At 50.5% G+C, this 23,401-nt stretch overlaps 1 protein-coding gene and 1 long non-coding RNA gene across 5 annotated transcripts in view; one reads left to right on the top strand and one right to left on the bottom strand.

Annotated features, from left to right (window-relative positions):
* Positions 1-18,853, bottom strand: part of PHF2 (PHD finger protein 2) — a 69,774-nt gene extending 50,921 nt beyond the window's left edge. The window contains exon 1 of one of the 2 annotated variants that reach the window (XM_084795071.1): positions 18,676-18,853. In XM_084795071.1, coding sequence (XP_084651197.1) covers positions 18,676-18,773 — 98 coding nt within the window. In that variant the 5' untranslated portion in view covers positions 18,774-18,853. The remainder of the gene's footprint in view (positions 1-18,675) is intronic. The other variant, XM_084795070.1, reaches the window with a different exon arrangement.
* LOC311604877 lies at positions 13,937-22,761 on the top strand. Of its 3 annotated transcripts, none has more exons than XR_014781717.1 (3): positions 13,937-18,723; positions 21,018-21,160; positions 21,668-22,761. It is a non-coding gene; the product is annotated as an uncharacterized lncRNA (long non-coding RNA). The 3 variants fall into 3 exon arrangements; XR_014781718.1 differs by lacking the exon at positions 13,937-18,723 and adding an exon at positions 19,156-19,294; XR_014781719.1 differs by lacking the exon at positions 13,937-18,723 and adding an exon at positions 19,632-20,408.
* The last annotated feature ends 640 nt before the right edge of the window (positions 22,762-23,401 follow it).

Below are 23,401 nucleotides of genomic sequence, written 5' to 3'. Positions count from 1 at the left end.
GAGCCCCACCTATCCCCAAGGCTGGCCAGAGCCCTTAGCTTCCAGGCCTGGGCAGGGGGAGGGTTGGGGGCTGATGTGGGCTATAATACAAAGCAGGCAATAGGCTAACATACTCTAGGGGCTGAGGTCACAGCGGAAAGCGGCATGGTGTGTCGAAAGAGTAGGGCGACCTCTCTTCCTCAGCCTTCAGTATCAAGAGGCCCGGGGCTAACAGCAGTGGGACAAGGAGAGTTATTCCAACACCGGTGTCTAGAAACTTCTCTAGGAGCCAGACAATATACTCAGGAGCTGATTTCCTTGCCTACTTTGTTTCCTTTTGCCTTTTTGTTTTGTTTTTAGTTTTTAAAAACACAGCCTATGTAGTCCAGGCTAGTGGCAAATTTATGGCAATTTTCCTGTCTCCTCCTATTGAGCAGGTGTGCACCACCACAGGCAGTTTACTTGATTTCTAACTATGTAAGTGTTAGGTCTCAAACTCAGGACAAATGTTTGAGGTACCTATTAACATATCAAAGCAGACACTATCCCAACCTCTCTCAGCCTCTCAGCCCATCCCTTCCAGATGTCTCTGGCTGTGCTCTCCTTATATCTACAATAAACCTCCTCAACACACACTTAGGAGCATGGTATCCTTGTTCATTTTTTCACTCAAAAAGTAACATGACTGATGTGGAAAACCTATTAGAAAATATAAACATGCATGGGAGAAAGTATCATAACCTTTTAAACCATTCACTTTTTTAAAACTAATTTATTTATTTTAAAAATTATTTATTTTTATCTTATGTGCATTGGTGTTTTGCCTGTATGTCTGTGTGAGGGTGTCAGGCCCCTGGAACTGCGGTTATAGCTGGTCCTGAGCTGCCGTGTGGATGCTGGGTGTTGAGCCTAGGTCCTCTGGAACAGCAGCCAATGCTCTTAACTGCTGCGCCATCTCTCTCCTGCCCCAAATCCTTCACTGTCAAAAATAAAATTTTAGTACTGAAAATTAAATTTAAATATTTAAAATTTTGAACTCATTTTAACTAATTAATAGCAGCTGTCACCCTACTAATAAATAAAGCAAGTCGTTTAATGTTACATTGTAAACATTTCCCCCAGTCATTAAACCTGCTGTAAACACATTGTTGCCAACTGGGTAATTTCCCATTGTGCACACACACAGCCATTTATTTAACCACCCCTCAGCTCTATCATTCCACAGCCCAGGAATCTTGATTTATTAAATGAATATTCACAACTGTCTTTGTATGCACTCTAAAACTGCTCTGTGGGTTCGTTAGATCTTCCAGATATAGGGCAGGGTCTCTTTAAAAATCTGAAGCAGGCTCCAGAGCGTCTATTCCAGTGGTTTCTAAGGAAACCAATTGTATGCAGATGTAGAGCAAATAACTCTTCCAGAAGCTTTGGGAATTAAAGCCTTCTCTCTGGATGAAACCCTCAGAGACAGCAAACAAACCTGACTGCGGAGCAAATGCAGTCCAAGGTCCTCTTAACCAAGATAAGGACTCTAGACAAGCACGGGAGGTGATCTTAACTCAGCCCAGGCGAGGGACAGATCCTGGAGACAGCTGTGCCCTGTGGCTCACGCAGCCAGGAGGGTCAGAGGGTGAGCTCTAGGATTCATCTTGCCAGAAATTTCTGCCACTTATTCTTTGACTTTTTTTTTTTTTTAATGCTCTAAGAGATAAGAACACAAAGATTGGTGAGAGCCCCTCTCCAGAATGAGCCTCCAGCTGGGTCTTGATCCTGACCACTGGAAGTACAGTAGCCGGGGCAGGGGATACAGGAAGAGGATGACACCTCCCCGTGGCCCACTCCATGAGAAGGGGACTGGTCAGGAGCCTGGGACAGGCAGGGGCAGGGATGGGGCGCTCAGAATGGAACAGAAATGGCCAGTGAACAGAGCCGTGAAGCTTGGACACGGCCAGGGCTCGGCAACCTTGCAACACCCATGAAGGTTCTCACCATTTGCAGCCTCCGATGGAGGCATGGCCTCACTCGTTGGGCCAGGAGCAGGTGGCTGACAGCAGCGAGACACCTAGCCACACCTCAGGCAGTTAGCACTCAGGGACTGAAGATGAGCAGATACAGGCACACTCAGCAGGCAGAGGAACAAGGTCTGGTCCGGAGTCCTGGCCCTCAGAGGGGCACACAGGGACTGCCCTCACTGGGCCCACAGGCTGTAGCTACTGTGCGAGGCCTCAAGCAGTGGATACAGTGTTTCCAAATGGTTTTGGTGTCAAGACTGAATCCCATGAGGAAATAGTCCACTCAGGCTAGACTAAGCACAAAAAGAGTGGCACCGCAGTCATCCATCCTGTGGTGGTCCCAGAGACAGAACCACTCTCACAAACCTTCCTCAGGAATGAGAAAAGGAAACCCCAAGATCAGAGGAGTCAGGGCTAGGGAGAAGACTCAGTGGTTAAGAGTGCTTGTTCTTGCAGGGGACCTCAGTTAGATACCCAGCACCCTCAAAAAGGCTCACAGCTGTCTGTACCTTCATCTACAAGGACCTCTGTGAACACCAGGCACACATGTGGTACATAAATACACAGGCAGACAAAACATTCATACACATAGAATAAAACAATAAATAATCTTTTTTCTGGGGGTGGTGGTGGATGTTTTGAGACAGGGTTTCTCTGTGTAGCCTTGGCTGTCTAGACTCACTTTGTAAACCAGGCTGGCCTCGAACTCACAAGATCCACCTGCCTCTGCCTCCCGAGTGCTGGGATTAAAGGCGAGAAGAGTAAACCTTTTTTGTTTTTTTTTTAATCAGAGGAGCTGCTCCAATAGGAATGCATACTAAGAGGTATCTACAGAGCCTCCTGTCACCCATCACAAGGTGACAGGACCAGGGATTTCCCAGAATGAAGACACTCTGAGCTGAGCTGGGTGAGGGCTGAAGCCACAGTTTTGATGCATGGACCTCTGAGTAAAGACCCATTTGTTCAAAAGTAGAGATGCCAGAGCCATGGGAGGCGAAGGGGATCCAGAGCAGACTAAGTGGTTCCAGTGGTTCCTGCGTCCCCAAGCACACAGCTCCAACATCAAGGCAAACATTCAAGCACAGAAATGCCAGTGTCATGGGAAGTGAGGGGGATCCAGAACACAGCAAGGAGCTCCAGCGGTTCCTGTGCCCCCAAATCCAGAGCCCCAACATCACTGCAGACAAGGAACAAACCCTGGATGAGAAAGCTACTTGCAAGGTCCACAGCAGGGCTGAAGGCAGGACGCACACAATGCGACGGCAGCAGCCAGGCAGACCTGTGCAGCCCACCAACACTGCCTGCCTGATCATCCAGTGTTCTGGATGACAGGCCAAATTCTGCTACAGTGATTCCCTTCAGAGAAGTGGTTGAAAGGAAGGAACACTAAGAGATGGCAAGGACCCTGGTCCCCACAGCTACTAACCTCCTGTGCAGTGCCAGTTTCTGACTTGCTAAAAGCGGAGCTTGGACCAAATGCTCCCAAGACAGCTAGTCCTCATCCCCTGCTCCTTAAGCATCTTGTTCAGAGGGTGCAGGCTTTGGGCACTGCGGCACAGAAAGCTTGTACCCAAAGGAGATCCGCAGCCAAACCAAACTGTCCTAGAGTCCAGCTTTTACCACATGAGACTCCACAGATCCATGAGTTAACACTCTCCTTTCTAGAAAGTGAGATGTGGAAGAAACCATGAATAAGAAAATGCACCCAGGCCCATAGACTGTCATTATGGCCACTGTCAGGACCAGGTGGTAACAGGGTGGAGGCTCACAGGCTCATGACTCACATCTCAGCAGATCAGAGGTAAGTGTTGATGTCACCATGATACAATGCCAAGTGACATGCGACCCCTTCCCTGGACACAGCATCTTACCACCTGGCTAGCCTGAGGTGGCCCCATCAGCTGTCAAGGTGTTACAGAGGTATGCTGGAAAACCTAGGGAGAAGCAGCCCCTCAAAATCAAAGGGATCCTCAGATCCAGCCTACACTGCTGTCTCACCTTGTAGAGTCATAGGACAGAAAGAGACGGGGAGGTCACCATGACAGCCAGAGGGGCAGAGACTACCAGCACAATTCGGCCTCCAGGGTGGGGTTAGCAGAAGAGCGGCCTGTGAAGAGGGTTCTGGAGGAATCAAGCCCAGCACGGGCAGGATTGGCAGATGCTGGTCCTAGTCTGCTGCTGCAGGATGTGGAGTCAGGGGAAACGAGTGCCATGGATACAACTTCCCTGCAAATCTAAAGCAACTCTAAGCTCAAAAGTGTATGGAAGGGCTGCTGGGTGGCTCAGCTGCTTGAGTGCTTGCTTAGCATGCTTGAGGCCACGGATTCCATCCCCAGTACCATTTAAACAGGGCCTGGCGACAGTCAATGGTGGCGCACACCTTTAATCCCAGCACTTGGGAGGCAGAGGCAGGTGGATCTCTGTGAGTTCAAGGCCAGCCTGGTCTACAGAGAGAGTTCCAGTACAGAGACACAGAGAAACCCTGTCTCAAAAAGCAACAAAATAAAAAGAAAGAAGGAAGGAAGGAAAGGAAAGGAAAGGAAACAAGGTCTGCTGGCACTTTAAATCTCAGCTCTTGGGAGGTAAAGGAAGAAGGACCAGAAAAAAAAAATCCAATGTCATCCTCAGCTATATAGCAAGTTCAAGGGCAGCCTGGACTACATGAGGCTTAGTCTCGGGGGAAGAGTGGAAAGTGGATAGGATTTTTTTTTTAAGTGAGCTTTTACCTCACAGTAGGCAGGGCTCAAACAAAAAAAGAGACCTGATGAACAGGTGAAGGCAGCTAGCCTAGGCAAGGGTGACCTTTCCAGGTGACATTCACGTTGAACCTGCTGCTTCTGTTGCCATCAGAAAACATTAGGACTATAGGTAGAATGCCCAGCACTGGATAAGAAAGATTTAAATGTGACGAATGGCAGCACTAGATACTGCAAAGTAAAAACTATAGCAGGAGAGAGCTCAAAAGTTCAACTACAAAAATCAGCACGGCCTGTGGTCATTTTGACAACCTGAGGGGTGGCATCCTTCATTTCTATGCTTAGTTCTTGCTGCTTCTACAGCAGACGCACCTGTGGACATGCACTGAGTTAGCCAGGCCCAGGCCTCTACGGGGCAGCACCACAGGGATGCTTTGGGGTGGGGGGGTCTGACCTGTCACTGGGTATCGCTGTCTATGCCTCAGAACGTGTGGTAATGGCTGAAGTTACTTTACTTATTGCAACTCGGGTGCTCCCAGCATCTGCAGATTGGAGGCAAGAGCTCCAGTGCACAGGCCAGGCCCTACCCCCAAACAGTCTCTAGTCCAGAACGTCAACAGCACAAAACTGAGCAGCCCCTGTCTGCACAGGCCTTGCTCTCTAGATGGGATTCCCTGAGGGCCAGGCTCAATTATTAGTTAAGTTTCTCAACTTGAACACAAATTCTCTTGTTTAAAGCTGCTGTCTGTCCTTCCCAGCTCCACAGATGAGATGGTGCTGTGTGGGAGGAAACAAAACAGACCCAAGGGTCATGAGGCACAAAGCAGGAATCCCAGCTCTGGGGTCCAGGGCGCTGGAAAGCAGCTTCATGCTCTCACTCCCCTAGAAGATCTACAAGTTGCCAGGGCTATCCCTGAACATAAATCCCATCAGGCCACTCCAAGAACTGCCTTCAGGGCCTAATTAAGCATTAGAGTTCACGAGGTGAAAGGAGAGAGACATCAGTCAAGCTGGCTCTGTTCCTGTGACGCTCCGAGTTATTCTCAAACTCGCCTTCCTTTGTGTCTAAAAGGCTGCATCTGGTCCAAGCAGTCCACACTCCCTTTCTCTCTTCTTTCCTCCCTTCTTTCCTTCCTTCCTTCCTTTCTTTCTAGGTTTTTATCTTATTTTTTAAATTACATTTGTCTGTGTCTATCTCTGCGTGGGGATGTACACGGGGATAGATGCCCGCGGAGTCCAGAAGATGGCATTAGATCCCCTGGAGCTGGAGTTATAGGCAGCTGTGAATCACAGACATGGGTGTCGGGTACTGATACCGGGGTCCTCTGCAAGAACAGTACAAGTTCCCAACCGCTGAGCAATCTCCTCAGTCTCCAGGCTGTCATTTCTCACAGCTCCCGACTAGGGCTGAGCCCTCCAGGGCTGTCACCATGCACACCCAGAGCTGTCTAACCCATCCTGCGGATCTGCTGGGACCCACCCCAGACGTGGCTCAGAGGTGGGAGAGGCAGGGCTCAAATACAAGACCGCTCCTAGGCCACGGGAAGCCACCAGGGAAAGTGCCAAACTGCTGGGTTAGGTCCAACCTGGACACGGGCAGGGAACAGGCCAGAGAGACCAGCAGGCATTAGTAATAGAAGAGCTCTGGGAGACCAAAGGTCAGTTAGACACAGACTGGGGTACATGGGTCACACGGTGACGCTGTGCCACGAGAACCTCAATGCCAAAGGTAACTACTGCCTCTACTCTCCAAAGAACACTGGTAGGCTCAAGGCAGGAGCAGGACCTGGCAGGCTGAGACCCTTCAAGGGGCAAACAGGTTGGCAAGAGGAGACACCTTCCTAAGTGATCTTTCTACTGCAGAGGCATTAATCGCTCCCTGAGCTCCTCTCCCATTCTTCCAGGGCTGTCATCCCTCACCCCAGGAAACACCGCTAGCTACATGATGGACAGACAGATAAGGAGCCAAGTTACCATTGTGCCTCCTGACTCTAAGCATGGCCTATGCAGGATATCTGTGCTCTGCTGAGGCTCAGTGTATAATGTGTAGTCACCAGACACTGCCAAAGGTAGCAGGAAAGTCTCATGGAATGCCTCCAACCCTTGGTTTTGTCAGTGGGGCCGTGATTCTGGAGATCTGGTTGGCTAGTTTCTTCTGAGCAGCCTCACATCAAAGTTCCTGCAAGGGGAGTTGCTGCAAGGTCAGGGTAGCAGCAGAGTACTCAGAGCTATAGGCAAAAGCCTAGGCAGGAAAGGCCACGCCCAGGGGCAGTCCTACAGCACCTGTCACAGGCAGCTGGGTGGAGGGTCCCAGGATTCGGTCCACTTTTAGACACCACAGCCACTCACAGTGACAGGTCCTCACACTTAAGGGAAAGGGTGTCGGTGGGAAACCTTGTGCTGTGTGACCTGCTGTGTGTGAGAACATGGGGAGGCCCACTCACCAAGGTTACCACATCCCTTCCTCAATATGTTCATCTACAAGACAGACTGGCTCAAAATACAGACTCTGGATTGTCCCAGGCTGGCAAGGGTCTCAGAACTCCAGTTCACAGCCCTTCCTGTAGAGAAACAGGGCCTGTATTCCAGGTCAGGGTTTGCTTTCCCTCCAGCTATGCCAATCAGCGAGCGGGCAGGGCTTTCAGAAAAGCACTCCCTCCACCCCGTTCCACAATAGAGCCGTGAGCACCTCCCACATGCCCTGCATGCTTGTCCACGTGTCACAGAGATGCACACAGTTGCCTCGATGGGGTTTCCTAATACCCCAGAGCCATAGAGCATTCAGTCTAAATGTTTCTGTCTGCCCCAGAGGTCACCACCACTGCATTGCTGGAGTACAGGGCCAGGAGCTCGGCTACAGCCTGGCATCACAGGTGGGGCACATCAGTTCTCACTCAGACTCTCACACTTGCCTGAATGCTGGCCTGTGCCCAGCCCAGTGCTATGTATAAGAACAAGCTGGGGCCTTACATTCGCTCTCAGGGCTCCCCAGGGGCCACTTGTAGGGTGCACATAGCCATAGAGTGTCTCCCAGAGCTCCTGAGGACACAGCCCCACCCAGCACACATACCAAATCTCTGCCACTGTCCTGTCAGCTCCTTCAGGCTGCTCCTGTAAGGCCTGTGCCTCAGACAGACAGACAGACAGACAGACAGACCGACCTACCAGCAGGCTTTCTGTTTCCTGCCCCTGGCCACCACTGCAGCACCTACGTTCTCACTCACTATCTCTCCAGTCCCAGGCTGTATAGCTGGACGCAGGCAATCTGGTCAGGTAGCTATTTCCCTAATACTCACTTGGGTCTTTAACCTGGAAGGACCATCAGAAGAGATGAGAAAGAATTGGGACTCTACTCCAGCCCAGGGCTTGAAATGGCCTCACTCTCCTAGACTTCCTGTAAGGTCCTTGGGTCCCTGAACCCCCAACAAAGCATCTCCAATCATGTCTAGGCCTACGCCTGTAGACCTCCACAGCTTCTCTGGTCAACAGTGGAGCTGCCTCGTTCCGACTCCAGCCATCGCCCCCAGAACATTCCTAATGTCCTCTTCTTTGCCTGACAGGATCCTGTGCTCAGCCCTGGGCTTTCCTGTCACTGTTACTGGTGGATGGAGAGGCACTATTGCAGAGACCTGGGACAGACACACCAACCGCATATGGTTGGTACCTTGTTGTACTGACTCAGGCGATCTAAACCCACTAAGCTTTAGTTGGCCCGCCCACCTGATGGGCTCTCAGGGCAGCCTGTACACCGGTGAGGCCACACACTGCCTGCATGGAACAGCCAGCACAGCTCCAAAACACCGCCAGCCTAACCCTTGTGGGGTCCCCCAACAAGGCTTCAGCCACAAAAGCAACCCCTAGGAGGATGGCTGTGAGGGGAAGGAGATGGGGAAAAAAAATGGAGACTTGCACAAGAGGACAGTATGTGTGAGACAAGCTTTGCATTTGGCACAGGGCCTCAGTGAAGCTTATGGTTAAAAAGGAAGATGGCAACCATGTTTCAAAGGTATACAAGCATGTACTGTGCACCCAGCATCTGGGCATGCCACACCACCGTATGCAGAAAACCCAAAGGGGGTTGGGGCAGGTGGCACCCTGCACAGGTGTGATTCTGAAAATCGAGTTACCGCATGTTACAAAGGGACTATGAAACTATGTAAAAAGGCCAAAAAGGGTGCTGAGTATAGCTCAGGTAATTTGTCTAGCATACACAAGGCCTTGGGTTCAATGTTCAACACTGAAGGGGGGGATAAAACAGGCACCATCAATGAATGAGTTACAGAAGCAGTGCCCTCAAAATATTTAGAAACAACCGGAGGAAGTCAAAGACTTAGATACCACAAAACACTGATGAAATGACTGAAGACACAAAGGAATAGAGAGAGAGATGTAGTACTCATGGTCAAAAGTCTTAAGTCTGTCTACCAAGAAGAGACTTGCTACCCTATGAGCATATACAGGGGGAGGAGATGCCCCTCAGTCACAGTCATAGAGTAGGGGAGTAGGGGGAAAGTGGGAGGGAGGGAGGAATTGGAGGATACAAGGGATGTGATAACAATTGAGATGTAATATGAATAAATTAATAAAATATATTTTTTAAAAAGTCTTAAGTCTGTCAAAAGAGCAATGTGCAACCTATAGACATTGAAATCCCTGTCAAAATCCAGCTCCCTCCCCCTTTTTTCTTTTTCCTAATTTTTATGTTTGCAGAAATGTAGCAGTGAACTCTCACATTTACATGAGATTGCAAGGAGCTAAATGCTTGGTTTCAAACAGCCAAAATAATTCTGAAAAAAAAAGAGGGGGGGGGGGAAATGAAGCACAAAGGCTTACACTTCTGACTTTAAAACACACTACAAACCCACGGTACTTAAAACCATGTGGCACAGGCCTAAGGATAGGCATAAATACCTAGGGAGCAGAAGTGACAGATCAGAAATAAACCCTGTATGTACAAATGATTTTCAACTAGGGAGGACATTCAATGGGGCAAACGCAATCTTCAAAACCACTGTAGGGAGATGAGTGTGGTGAGACATGGCTGTAATCCCGGAACTTGAGAAGCTGAGTCAGAAAGACTGTGAGTTTGAGGAAAGACTAGGCTACACAGCAAGGCTATCTCAAAAACCCAAGACGGCTGGGGCTGGGGCGACTGCTCACTCACTAAGGTACTGGCTACAAGGACCTGAGTTCTAGTCCCCAGTGCTCATGTTAAAACAACAACAAACAAAGTCCACGGTGTGGTACTGCTCCTGTAGTCCTAGTGCAGGGTGAGAGGGGAAGAGGAGGGTCTGTGGGGCCTGCTGGCCAGACAGTCTTGTCAAATGAGAAAGTTCCAGGCCAATGAGCAATCCTGCCTAGAAAAAGAAAGAAAGAAAGAAGAGGGAAAGAGTAAACAAAGTAGAGTGATAGAAAAAATTATTCAACATCAACCTTTGGCCTCCACATTCACACTTGCCCATGTGAGTGCACACACATGAACATGCATAAAAGTATGATTCACGCAAACTTAAAGCAATGTGTCCTAGTAACCATGTCACAAAACTTGAAAACCAGGAACCAAACCTTTTCTTCCTTTAGGCATCTACCTTAGGATTTCATCACAGTAGTGAACACAGCATGAAAACAAAAGGAAGAAAAAAAAAAAAAGGAAGAACCCAAGACCCAAGATACTACTTCATACAATGGATCAAATACTTAACGATGCTTGCCACCAATATGATCTGACCTCAATCCCCAGGACCCATACAGTAGAAGAAGAGAACTGACTTCTCCAAATTGTCCTCTGACCTACACTCACACACACACAAAAACACTCAGATAGTCACACACACACACACACACACACCTGTGGCATGTGCCCCTTACCACACAAATAAATAAATGACAATTTTTTAAAAATTTAAAAGCCAAGCTTGGTGGTGCATGCTTTTGATTCCAGCACTCAGGAGGCAGAGCCAGGTAGATCACTGTGAGTTCAAAACTAGCCTTGCCTGCAGAGCAAGTTCCAGACTGGTCAGGACTAGATAATGAGACCCTGTCTCAAAAACAAACAAAACCAACAACAGCTAATAAAATGAAGGATTTTAAAGCCTAACTAAGAGCTGAGGGCCAGGGAGGTCACTTAGCGGCTAAGTGGTCCTGGCTGCTAACCCTGAAAACATGAGTTAGATTCCTGGGCCCCACACGGTAGAAAGAACAGCCCCAATTCTCACACGTTTTCCTCTGACTTTCACATGTACATGATTGTATGCATACATACATGTGCATACACACATATGCACACACATGTGCAACACACTGACCTACATGATGGTGTGCATGTGTTCAGACACACACACACACAAAAATAAGTAACATATGTGTGGTCTTTTAAAATAAAGAGATAAAAGTATGAAATTCTTCAAAGAAATCACTAGAGTAAGCCTTGTAACAATTGATTTGACAAGAGACTCTTAAGACACTAAAAGCATGAACAAGAAATATAAATAAGTAAGTAAGCTGAACCTCATTAAAGCTAAAAAAATGTTTATACCCAGCGGATGATATCATGAACATGAAAAATTTACCCAGGAAAATGAAGAAAAGAAAAAAAAAAAAAAAAAACTCCCAACACTTGCAAATCATGTATCTGATAGAGGTGTGATTGCTAGACCCCAGAAGGCTCAGCAACAGAAAGAAAGGATTCAGTTTTACAAAGACAAAGGAAAGGGCAAAGATGGCTTGGTGGGTAAAAAGTACTTGTACCCAGCCTGGTGACCTCCGCTTGATGCCCTGGACACATACAATGGAAGGAGAAAGCTAAATTCTGCACACGTGCTGTGGCATATAGCGTGTACACACAGCCCAACACCCATGATAAGTAAGTAACAAAATAAAGTGGACAATGGGGCTTGGAAGTGAGTGCGGCTCAGCTATGGATTCCATCTCCTGCACTGGAGGACGGGGTCTTGACTAGACACTTCTCAAAGGCAAAGACCAAAACACCAGCCAGCACCATCGGTTATCAGGAACAAATCAAAGCCATCACCAGACACTGTCTCACGCCCACACCCACGAAGACGGTTATAATAAAAAGACTGGAAAACAGCAAGTGCTGGTGAGGATGAGAGCACGGGCCAGGCCCTGTAGCAAATACCCTGTTGGTTACTCAAAAAGTTAAATATAGGGCTGGGGGTGCAGCTTGGTGGTAACACATGTGGTTAGTACACCCAGAAAAACTGGAAGCAGGTGTTCAACCAAACGTTTGTGCACAAGTGTGCATGGCAATACTACTTACAACAGCCACTGGTGGAGACTGTCCAAACCCGACCCAACTGACAATAACTGTGGCCTAGTCACCCAAGCGGTAGACTATTATTTAGCCATTAAAAAATAAAAATCAATAAAAGTCAACACATGGGACTGTGTGAATGGGCCTTAAAAACAGAGGCCAGATTCAAAACGTTTGGTGTTTGCCTGAGTCTGTCTACACAGACTATCCTGGATGGTAAGCCACAGGGCCCTTAGGGACTAGGGATAGGCAGGGAACGTCACATGGCTGCTTGATGGGCAGACGTTTTACCTCAGAAGGATGAAGATGCTTGGGAACTGGACAGAAGGGAGGGTCCCACAACCCCATGCACCAAATGTCACTGAAACTCTTCCTTGTGTGGTGCAGAGCTAAACAGTCGACCGTAAAATGGTTAACTTTATGCTAACTGAATTTCACCTCTGCATTTTCAGAAAAACAAGAGACTAGCTGCTCTGCTTGCCTGAGAGCTCCGGGTCTCAGAGTTTGAGATGACAACCAAGCAGGCTAGAGTTCCAGATAGGGTTTCTGTTGTTGTTGTTGTTGTTGTTTTAAACTCAGTGCTTTGGTGTGGGCAGGGTACTACCAGAGTAGTTCAGTGTCACCAAACCACAAAGCTGAGAGTGGAAGTCACCAGAAATATGGGGACTAAAGATGGTCAGCAGGACAGGAGGAAAACGAAGGTGAGAGAGAGGTGGGGACTGAGACCCAGCAGGGAGTATTCAGATGGCTGCTTGGAGCAGGGACCCCTCCACAGTCAGCACTGCCTGTGGACCTCCTGTTGGGTGTACACTGCACCACACTGTCATATCCATGGACTCATGTTATCAGCATCCAGTATCTGTTCAAACCTTGAACAAGCAAGCACAAGCTTGCCACACCCTCTCGGAGGCGAGCACATCTACCTGCCCTGGCTCAGGGTGCAACTGCTAGGGTCAGGAAAGCCGTAAGTGACAGAGCGCTGGCTGCCTCCGGGTCAGCACTGAGAATGGAGTTGGAACTGTGACTGCTTAGACTACCTTCCACTCAGAGTGTGTACGGAGACCAGACAGGGTGAGGCTCTCGTAGTCCCACAGACACTCAGCATGGCCTAAATATGGTAAACACCTGCAGCCCATTGTCATCACTGTGGTTTCAGGACCCAGCTAGTAGACTTGTTTCGCCCACACTGGAGCTTGAGAAGTTAGTGGATTCTTGCAGGGGGCTCCACCGCGCAGGGTTAGACGGTGGCCTCCTTCCAACAGAAATCCCTTCCACCCTTTATAAGTAAGAGCCTGGCAAATGTGAGGTACTATCAGGAAATGGCCAAAGGGAAGAAGAGAAGAAGGTAGCCTGGAAGAGCAGGGTTGGCACTTGGTATCCCAGATCTTGGGCCATCTGTGGTTATGCCTGATGCCCAACTGGCCCAAAACAAATGTGGGCTGCAATCCTGTGTTTGTACCACGCCTGTTGCCAGCCAAATATTTCCAGTTTAAAATTTAAAAAAAAAAAAAAAAAAGCAAACATCATGGCGATTAAGACGAGGCTCACACTAAGCTGCTTCCTTCCAGACATCTGCTTGCCTTGGGAAACACCATCAGGGTTCCCGGTTGCCTGGATGCTGAGTGGACATTCTTCCCACTTCTTCCAGAACTTTGAAAACTCACATGGGGAGAATTCCTTGTCTTCAAATGATGAGTTAGGGGCTGGGGAGATGGCTCAGAGGTTAAGAACATAGGCTGCTCTTGCAGAGGCCTGGGTTTCAATTCCCAGCACCTGTGCACATGGCAGTTCATAATCATAACTCCAGTTCCAGGCAATATGATGTACCATTCTGATCACCATACGCATCAGGCATATGCACTGTACACACATGCAAGCAAAACGCTCATACATGTAAAGTAAATAAATCTTTAAAATAAAATAAAAGATGAATTGTTATTCCTAAACACATCTCCATGCTGTTTCAGTGGGAAGGGCCTCTTCCTTATATTCAGTATCAGAGTCTCTGATAGCCTAGACCCCTCTTAGCTTCGTCTCCTTCCTGTGGGACACAAACTCTGCTGAACACCGCCACAAGCCCTACTCCATGTCTCCAGGCCCTCCAGATGCAATTCACTCCAAGGACCTTAAGGCTAAGTGGACACAATCAACCCCCCCCCCCCAGGCCACCTCAGTCTGAGGGAACTGGACATAGGAACAGAGCCCCAGGAAGAGGGACAAACAGACACGATATCCCCAGGAGCCCTATGCTCTCACTTAAATGGTGGTTCCCCACGCCTACCTTGCATCTCTCCCAACAGCAGCTACCAAGACTCTGACAAAAATCTGTCATGAGTAAAGCAATACAAGCCTTTAACTGCAGCACCCAGGAGGCTGAGGCAGGAGGGTAAAGGCTGCAAAGCTGGCCTAGGCTACACAGAGAGATCCTGTATCAAAAAAGGAGGAGGAAGGGAGGCAGGATGGGAGGGAAGGAGGGAGGGAAGGAAGAAAGAAAAATAACAACAAAAACAACTCTCCGAACCTGCTCCTGCCAGTACTTGGCCCAGATCCTCTGCCACTGCCGCCACCCCCACCGCCCTCCACACACACCCCTGCACACTTCCTGCCTATACCTCAGTTCCCTCTCACTCGACCTCCTTGGCTTCATTCCTATTTCTTTGCTTCCACAGGTCTCACTTGCCACTCTGGGACGAGACACCCCACCCCCTAGAGTAAGCTAGAAGTCCATCTGCAAGTCCAAACCACATGCAAGAACCCAGTAACAGACAGGCAAATGGTCTGTCCACCTGGCCACCCCCAAAGGCCTCACCGCCATCTCTGAGCCGCTCCTAGAACAGAACAAATATTTGCTGAGAAACAAGTAAAACTTTTGTCGCAAAGTCACCTGCACATCTTCTAAGCTTTCTGAAGTCGATTTTATTGGCAATGCCTCCAAGGAACCTTCTGATAGAATGATCAGCCATCACCCATCAGAGGGTCAGAGGATCAGGTTTAAGAATGTTGGATGAATTTATGCAGCCATTCCTGCCTCCCAGGGGTCAAAATTCTTCCAAGCAAGTCAGTGACAAGTGAGAGGCCAGTTCGTCCAATACATGCAGCAGGCAGGAGTGCTGGGCATGGGGTCTGCTTCCATCCTCCCAATAGGTGATACAAGGAAGCACTGCCGTTTTTGACCTAAGTGGCTCTGTACAAGAGAAAGACTTGTGAAAAGGACAGGTTCCCAAGGCCCCTGTAGGGCTCCAGGTCCTTACCAAAGGGACCAGACATGCCACCTCTGGGGCCAGCTGCTTCCTACAAGGTCCTGCCTTCAAATCCATCCTCTCTAAATCCAAGACCCAATTCCCAAGGACCCCAGAAAAGCAGAGAGAGTATCAGACGTGGCCAAGACAAGACTGGGTGAAGAATCTTGCCATGGCTCAGGGAGAGGCCACTCAGACACAGCCTACACACGTCAGGGACAGAACGGAGAGGATCATTCCTCGTGCATCCCACTCCCTAACGTCCTCTCCAAGGCTAAACACTCTTCAGTGTGGCACCTCATCCCATTCCACCAGGACTGTGCCCAAAGAGATTGCCTGAAAGGGTGCTATGGAGCTTAGTGCCCCTCAGAGGCACACTCACCATGGAATCAGGCATAGGTCAGGCCACAGAAGCAGCCAAGAGCCACCACTCCACCACTGTAAGCATGAGTGACTTAAGAGAGCCCTCATTCCAATCCTCCCCAAAGCAAGGCTTGTCGGGAATCTGTAATGTGACCCCAGGTAGGATAAACTCAGGTTTTCTGGTTAGTGTGTTTTGGTTTTTGTTTCATTTCAAGACAGGGTTTCTCTGTGTAGTCCTGGCTGTTATGGAACTCACTCTGTAGACCAGGCTGGCCTCAAAAGCAGAGATCCACCTGCCTCCCCCTCCCAAGGGCCGGGATTAAAGGCGTGTACCACTACCGCCTGGCTACTGTGTTTATTTTTATGGTAACTGTGTATGGCAAGTTACAATAATGCTCCATTTTGGAGAATGATACAAAGTTTCCTTTTAAAAGAAATGTTTGCCAGGGTAAGGAATCCAATGCTGTGGGATCTGGAAACAGGAAAAGTACACAGGAGGGAAACCTGGCTAAAGAAGTTTGAGTCAAGTGTGCCATTCAGTCCCTAGCATTGAGCCAAAGTTCCCGCCTTAGTTTCTAAGCTGGCTTAGCCAACTAAGTCACTTAGGAGAAGTGGAGTGGAAGGTATATGTAACAAAATCCTACCCTTCGGTTGTTATTGGTGTTTTTGTATTTTTTAAAATTACTTTTAAATTTTATTATAGCGGGGAGCCCATGTCACGGTGTACATACATAGGTAAGAGAGTATTTTGTATCTACCATGTGGGTCCTCAGAATAGAACCAGGGTCAACGGGCCTGGCAGTTTATCTGCCCAGCCATCTTACCAACCTTTGTTACTACTTTTGAGACAGGGTCTCATATACCTGAGGCTGACCTCAAACTTGATGTGTAACCAAGGATGGCCTTGAACTCTTGATATTTCTGCCTTCACCTCCTGGGTGCTTATATTATAGGCATGCTCTATCATTCCTGGGGATACCATTTTAAAATTTTCTCCAGTAAGTCTTATTTCCTCAAGATCAAAAGTGTAAAAGCATACAAGCTGTTCAAACATGAGCTAAAATGTAAACTCTGAGGGAATTAACAATTCAGGTGCTATACAGCTCCGAAGAGAACCATCAGGGGTCTTCCAAGAATATCTGAAGGGACAGTCCAAGCACCTTCCACTATTGATTAAGAAAGACTTGAAAGGGATCTGGTCCAGACTGCAGGAGCAGGAAGAGGCCCAGGCCCTTCCCTCCCTGCCTCACTTAGGCCTCAACCCTTGACCCTGCACAAAACTAGACAGAGGTCTAGACCCACGAAGAGGCACCACTCAGGGAGCACTTGAGCATAAGAAAACACCTGCCATGACTGATCCCTTTTACAGTCCAGAGCCCCCAATAGGTGTAAATACATCAGGGCTAATCAACTGCCTGTCTCAGATCAAATCAAAACCCTAAGATAAATAGCAAGGTGACTAGGCCTCTAAAAACAAAAACAAAACAAACGTCAAGCCTCTTCTAGTATCAAGGCTGGTCACTGATCTCATCTTCCCTTTCTCTGTCTGGGCAGCAGCACAGCTGACAGGTACCCAGGGGCACCACAGGCCCTGGATTGAACCATGAAAAAGGAGTTCTACCACTCTTAGGGCTACTCAGGTCCAGATTTCTCAGGTCTCTGGATTTGGAGAGGTCTTCAGGCTCTTACCCACTGTGATCTGGCCACAGACCTCTTGGAGATAGATGCCAGTTGGTTGCTGTTTATAGTGGCTCTGTTTTGAGCAGACCCCAAGGGTCACACATAGCTCTGGGGGCTCTCCACAGCCCCAGATATTCGGGAGTGCAGCACAAGTTCAGTGAACCATAAAGGGCCACCCCTCCTAAGGTCAGCCAGGTTACCCCACAAGGGTGGGCCTCTGTCCCAAGGCCTACAGGCCCATTACATCCTGGCTACCTAGCTCCCCACACTTAAAGGCGACTGACTGAACCAGAGGCCACAGCTCTCTTTCAAGAGTCCCTAAAGATCCTGGATATGAGGAAATATGAGGGTCTTCTCTTTGGAAGGAAGGCCAGGGACCATCCCGAACCACACACCCTTCACTCCCTCCAGCCTGCTACTAGCTGCTAAAAACTCACACCCAGGGGACAGACAGACCTGTCCAGCTTCAGGCCAGCCCTCTTGAGGCCCAAGCACATCCCACAAGCAAAGTCAAACACAAGAGAACCTGTTGGAGCAGTTTAAGCAGAATGATCACCTCTTTCTCCTCCTCTTACTTCTGAGTAGGAAAGGACTTAGGCTCTTGAAAAGTAGGCACAAGGCCAGGTCACGGCCACCAGCAAGGGCCCGCAGGGCGGGTTTAATATCTCCCGGGCTTACCTCCTTCCCCCTCCCCATCTTCCTTAAAACACATAAGGTCATGTCAAAACTGGGGTGTCCCTGCCCGGAGCAAAGAGGAGGGAAATGGGGAGCCGAGCAGGCCAGGAAAGAGGCGGCCAAGCCACAACACCGCCACCCCAACACACAGACAGACACTCACATCGGTCTGTCACTGCACTCCGCCTAGGCCCGCAGGCCGGCCCGAACCAGTAGGGGCGCGGGGTCCCTAGAGGGTCCTGCCCGCCAGGACAAGGTCTGGCGGAGGTTCTCAGGCTCCGTCAGAGGCTGGGGGCACTGGCCACCACCTCGCTACCGTCCCCCGGTCCGCCCTAGCCCAGCAAGCTCCGGAGCCCGCCAGTCGCGCCTCTCGGGGGACCAGCGCCGGGCCGCGCGCCCGCCTCTCCCGGCCCGGCCGCCCCGAGCCCGCGCGGGGAAAGTTCCTGCAACTTCGCAGGGGGCTGGCGGCGGGGGCCCCGGGCCTGGGCCTCGTCCCGCTCCCGGCCTCCGCGGCCACTGCGGCCCCGCTGTCAGACAGCCGCGTCCCAGCCCCATGGCGGCCGGAGCCCCAACTTCCCCGCGCCCCTCGCCCGCCCCGGCCGCGGGCCTCGCTTTGTGCGCGGCGGCCGTACGCCCCCGCCCTGGGCACAAAAGGGCGCGCGGCCCGGCGGCCGAACGCGGCTGCGGTGCCCGGTGGGGCCGGGGCGCGCGGCCGGGGCGCGGGGCTCGGTGGGCCGGGCGGGCCGCGGCGCGCTCACCTGCCGTGGAACCAGTCTTTGCAGGCGTCGCACTCGATCATGAAGCGGGTAACGTCGTAGGGCAACCGGCAGACGCAGTACACGGGTACCGTCGCCATGTTGCCGCGCCGCCGCTCGCCCCGCCGCTGCGCTGCCCGGGTCGGGCCGGGCCGGGCCGGGGGCCGCGCGGCGAGGGCGGCGGGGGCGGCGGGCGCGGGCGCCGCGGCCGGAGCGGACGGGGCCGGGGGCGCTCGGCAGGGACCGCGCGCGCGCTCGCCGCCGGGCGCGTCCACACAATGCCGGCGCGGGCTGCTGGGGCCGCGCCGGGAGCCGCCCGCCGGGCCGCGGGGCGCAGGGCTGAGAGTGCGCGGGGGGCCCGGCCGCGCGCGGGACACAAAGCGAATGGACGCGCGGGGGCGGCGGGCGGGGAGCCGCGGCCCCACCGAAGGGACCCCCGGCCGCCGAGCGGCCGCTACGTCAGCGCCCCGGGTGGCGCCGCCTCCGCCCGCCGGCCTGGGCCCCGCTCCCGCCGCCGAGAAGGCGGGCCGCGGTAGAAGGTGGGCCGCGGGCTCGGAGAAGCCAGAAGCCTGGCCCTGGGGGGACCTCGCGGAGAGAGGGTGGCCCCGGGACGCCAGGGGAGGTGAGCCTCGGAGCCCCCTGCCACCGACTGCGTGAGCACAGCCTGCACAGCCCTGCCTCAGCCAGAAGCAACTCCTTGGCCTTAACTTTCTTCTGACCCCCGAAGTGGGATGGACAGGGGGATCTTCCTCCTCTTCCTGGGCCCAGCGGCCTCCCTCCCATCCCGAACTGCGACTGAGTTGCTGGCTCTTGAACAACCTCCTTTTCCCCTTCTTCCTAGCTGGGGGCTGCCTGGCTCCCTCGCGTGATCCGGTGAACTTCCCTGATGCTCCGGCCCCCAGAGGTGGAGGACAAAAGTCTGGGGACCCGAGAGTGAACTACAGTGGGACACAGCTTACCTGGCTTTGGTGCTGCCCACGAGCCCACATTACAACCCATAGACCCCACCTCCCCACACCCCGGACCTTAGGGGCGGAGGACTGTCCAGTGACTTGCATCTGAGCCACAGGATTGGGGAGAAGACAAGGGGGTTATGTTGTCGCTCTCGCCCCTGCAGCCTTGTCCTGAACTGACTCTCTGGTCTCACCTGTCTTGCTTAGGGCTTTTTTGTTCGTTTGTTGGTAAGATTTGAGTGGAAGTCCTCAGTCCCCTACCCAGGCCGCTCCTGCTGAGCAGGGCCACATACCTAGTAAGAAACCTGTCTGCTAGCGTAGCCTCTTCTCTGCCTGTCCTCAAACAACAGAGATGTACTCTCATGCAGGTGAACTCAAGTCTCAGACCCTCTGCTTGACAAGGCAGAGTCCCTGCTTCATCCCTGCCCTGACTGCAGCTGTCAGTCAACCATTTGCTCTATTGCTGGCAACACAGGGAAGGTCCTCTCATTGAGCCAGAATCTGCCCTAAGCACCCGCCACTCTCCCCAAAAAGGTGAAACCGGAACCACAACTCAGGGTGTGAGCCAGGGTACACTTTGTTAGGTAGGGGCACACATGTGTAAGAGGAAATAGGAAAAATAACTTCGGAAATTGGGGGGCAGGCAGGGAAGCCCTCCAAACTGTACAGAATGAACTCAGTTCAAGCCACCAGACTGAATCCCAGCTGCTACCTTGAGTCTCCTTTGTCCTGGGTGGTTCTTCACATGAGAAGGCCCCTGCCTCTGGACAGCATTAACATCAGGTGTGAATTCCCTACAAATAAAGGGCAGAGTGACCCAGAGTGAGTCCTAGTGGGGTAGGCGCTGCCCTGTTATCTAAGGCACCCTCCATTTCCCCAAGGAGTATGCTGATGCCATTTAGCAGAGGGGAAAAGTGAAAGAACAGTTAAACACAGAAAAGGAGCCCTGGAGTGGTGGCAGATGCCTTTAATCCCAGCACTCGGGAGGCAGAGGCAGGAGGATGCTGTGAGTTCGAGGCCAGCCTGGTCTACAAAGTGAGTCCAGGACAGCCAAGGCTCCACAGAGAAACCCTGTCTCGAAAAACAAAAACAAAAATACAAAAAAGGAGTGGCCTGCCAAGGGTAGGGGCAGAGGGAGCAAGGGAAGAGCACACCGCTGCCCAAGTCCTGAACCTGTTCCTCTCACTTCACCCTTCTCCCGGAAAGCCTGTCCTTCTCATGTTCTCTCTGGCAGCCAGCTGTGCCCACGACATCTGTCCCTGTGTTTGGGGATAGATACTTCCCTGATTCCCAGAACCCTCCTGCGCTGCTGCACTTGCAGCAGCAAAAGGGCCCCTATCCAGGCTTCTGGCCCTGACTTCTGTTTTCCCCATCCCTTCTCCTACCTCCTAGCCTTAGATGTTTATTGAGCACCTACTGAATGCTGACAGCTGTGCATCAGAACCCAGAAGACTCTCAGCTTTCCTGTTCACCCTGGAGTTGAGAACCCGTGATGGACTTAGCCGGTGGAGGAAAAGCATGGAAAGACTGAACAGGTGAGTCACCTTCTGAGAACATGACCCAGGAGAAGGGGACAAGGAGGTGATAGTGAGGCACTTCCACTACCTGTAAAAGGAAGAGGCACTCCAGAGCAGGGGCAGTGTGGTCTGGTGGCCCCCTCTACTGGTGCTTCCTGCCCCCCTTCACTCCTTAGGGCTCAGCTTCTGTTCAGCACCCTCGTCTGTGTTCCCACACCGCCACTCACACCCCCCATTGTCTGGCTTGGGACCCTATCAGGGGAACCTGCTCACAGCTCTGTGGTCCCCACACCAGCCTTGTACCCAGGCACTCGAGTGACACCACTTCAGTGCTACACAGCAGCCAGACTTCTTGGCCCAGAAAGATCTCCCTCTGAGCAACTCTATTGTTTTGCCTGTAAACACGGTTTCCCAGAACTATTCCTAAAGAGATGGCCCTTTCTTCCTAGAATGATACTTGCCTCCTTGTCAAGGTTTTGTTTTGTTTTTCCATTTATTTAGTCTTTTTTCTTTTTTTTTTTCCAGAGCTGAGGACCAAACCCAGGGCCTTGCGCTTGCTAGGCAAATGCTCTACCACTGAGCTAAATCCCCAACCCCTTGTTTTTCCATTTACTTATTTAGTGTATGTGTGAGAGCATTCACGTGTCATGGTGTGGTGTGCATGTGGAGATCACAGAGCAACTATGCAGTAGTCAGTTCTCTGGGCCATGTGGGTCCCAGGAACAAGACTCAGGTTGTCAGGTTTGGTGGCAAGCACTTTCCTGACTGAGCCATCTTACCTGGCCCTTCCTTGTCTAAACGATTTGACTCTTCATTGAGAATTTGGTTGTTCCTAGGCTCTTTGTTGTATCCAGCTTGTCCATGTATCTTTTTAAGCTGATGTTACATAGTTTTGATTGCAGTACTTTGTAGTAAGCTTTGTATTCAGGAAGTGTGAGTCTTCTAACTCTTTTGTATAAGATTACTATGGCTATTTGTGGCTCCTTAAGATTCCATACGAAATCTCAAAAAAAAAAAAAAGTTGTTTGTTTCCTAGGCTGGGTTGTGATAGTGCATGCAGACAGATCTGTGAGTTCGAGGCCAGCCTGGCCTATAGAGCGAGTTCCAGAACAGCCAGGGCTACACAGAAACCCTGTCTCGAAACTCCCCCCACCCCACCCCCAAAGTTTGTTTTCTTGAGGGCTGTTAAAAGTGTTTGCCATAGAATCCTAGCAACCTGAGTTTGATAGATTTTCCAGAACCTACATTAAGGTGAATGAGAAAACTAACTCCACAAAATTATCTTTTGGCCACCATGCAAGTGTGCGCACACACAGGAGTTTCAAAGATTTGTTTTTGAAAAAACACATTTCAATATGGATTGTAGAAAATCTATAGGTTTTAATTTTGTTTGTTTACCTATTTATTTTGGTTAGAGAGAACAATTTTTGTGATCCATCTTCTCCTTTTTTAGCATATAGGGCCTGTGGATCGAAGTCAGGTTGTCAGCTTGGCAGTACATGCCTTTACCTGCTGAGGTGTCTCACCATCCCTATACGTTGTTTTCAAATGATTATGTACGAAGTTTTCTAATCTGTGAACACAGTCTGCTTTTCATTTAATTACTTTGAGCAAAGTCATTTGCCTTGCCTCCTTGGTTTATTTTTTTGAGTAGTTTGTTGTTGTTGTATTTTACTATTGCATTCATTTACTTTTAACATTTACTCTGTGTGTGTGTGTGTGTGTGTGTGTGTGTGTGTGTGTGCGTGTATACATATACATATGTGTGTGTGCGTTTGTGTGGGGGTAAGTACAGAGGACAACTTGGAGGAGTCTGTTCAAATTCAGGTGAGTATTCAAATTCAGGTGGCCGTCAAGCTTGGAATGAAGCACATTTACTGAGTGATCTACTGATCTAGTAGATCACACTGATCTACTAACTGTGTGTGTGTGTGTGTGTGTGTGTGTGTGTGTGTTTCCTTTTTATTTTTTATATGTATGGATGACTTGCCTAGATGTATGTCTATACATGTCTGGGACCCATGGAGGCCAGAAGAGAGTATCAAGTCTCCTTAGACTGGATTACAGACTATTGTTAGCTGCCACGTGGGTGCTAGGACTTGAACCTGGGCCCTCTGGAAGAGCAGCTAATGCTTTTAACCACTGAGCCATCACTTCAGCCCCCTCCCCTCCCCCATACCCTTTTTTAAAAGTCTCTTGTAACCATAGCTGAGAATGACCTTGACTCCTGGATCCTCCCACTGCTGTCTCTTGAGTGTG

The sequence above is a fragment of the Acomys minous genome, assembly GCF_964271855.1.
Source record: "Acomys minous genome assembly, chromosome: 9".
NCBI lineage: Eukaryota > Metazoa > Chordata > Mammalia > Rodentia > Muridae > Acomys > Acomys minous.
Note: the sequence above shows the minus strand (reverse complement) of the source record. Positions and strands in the feature narration are given on the sequence as shown.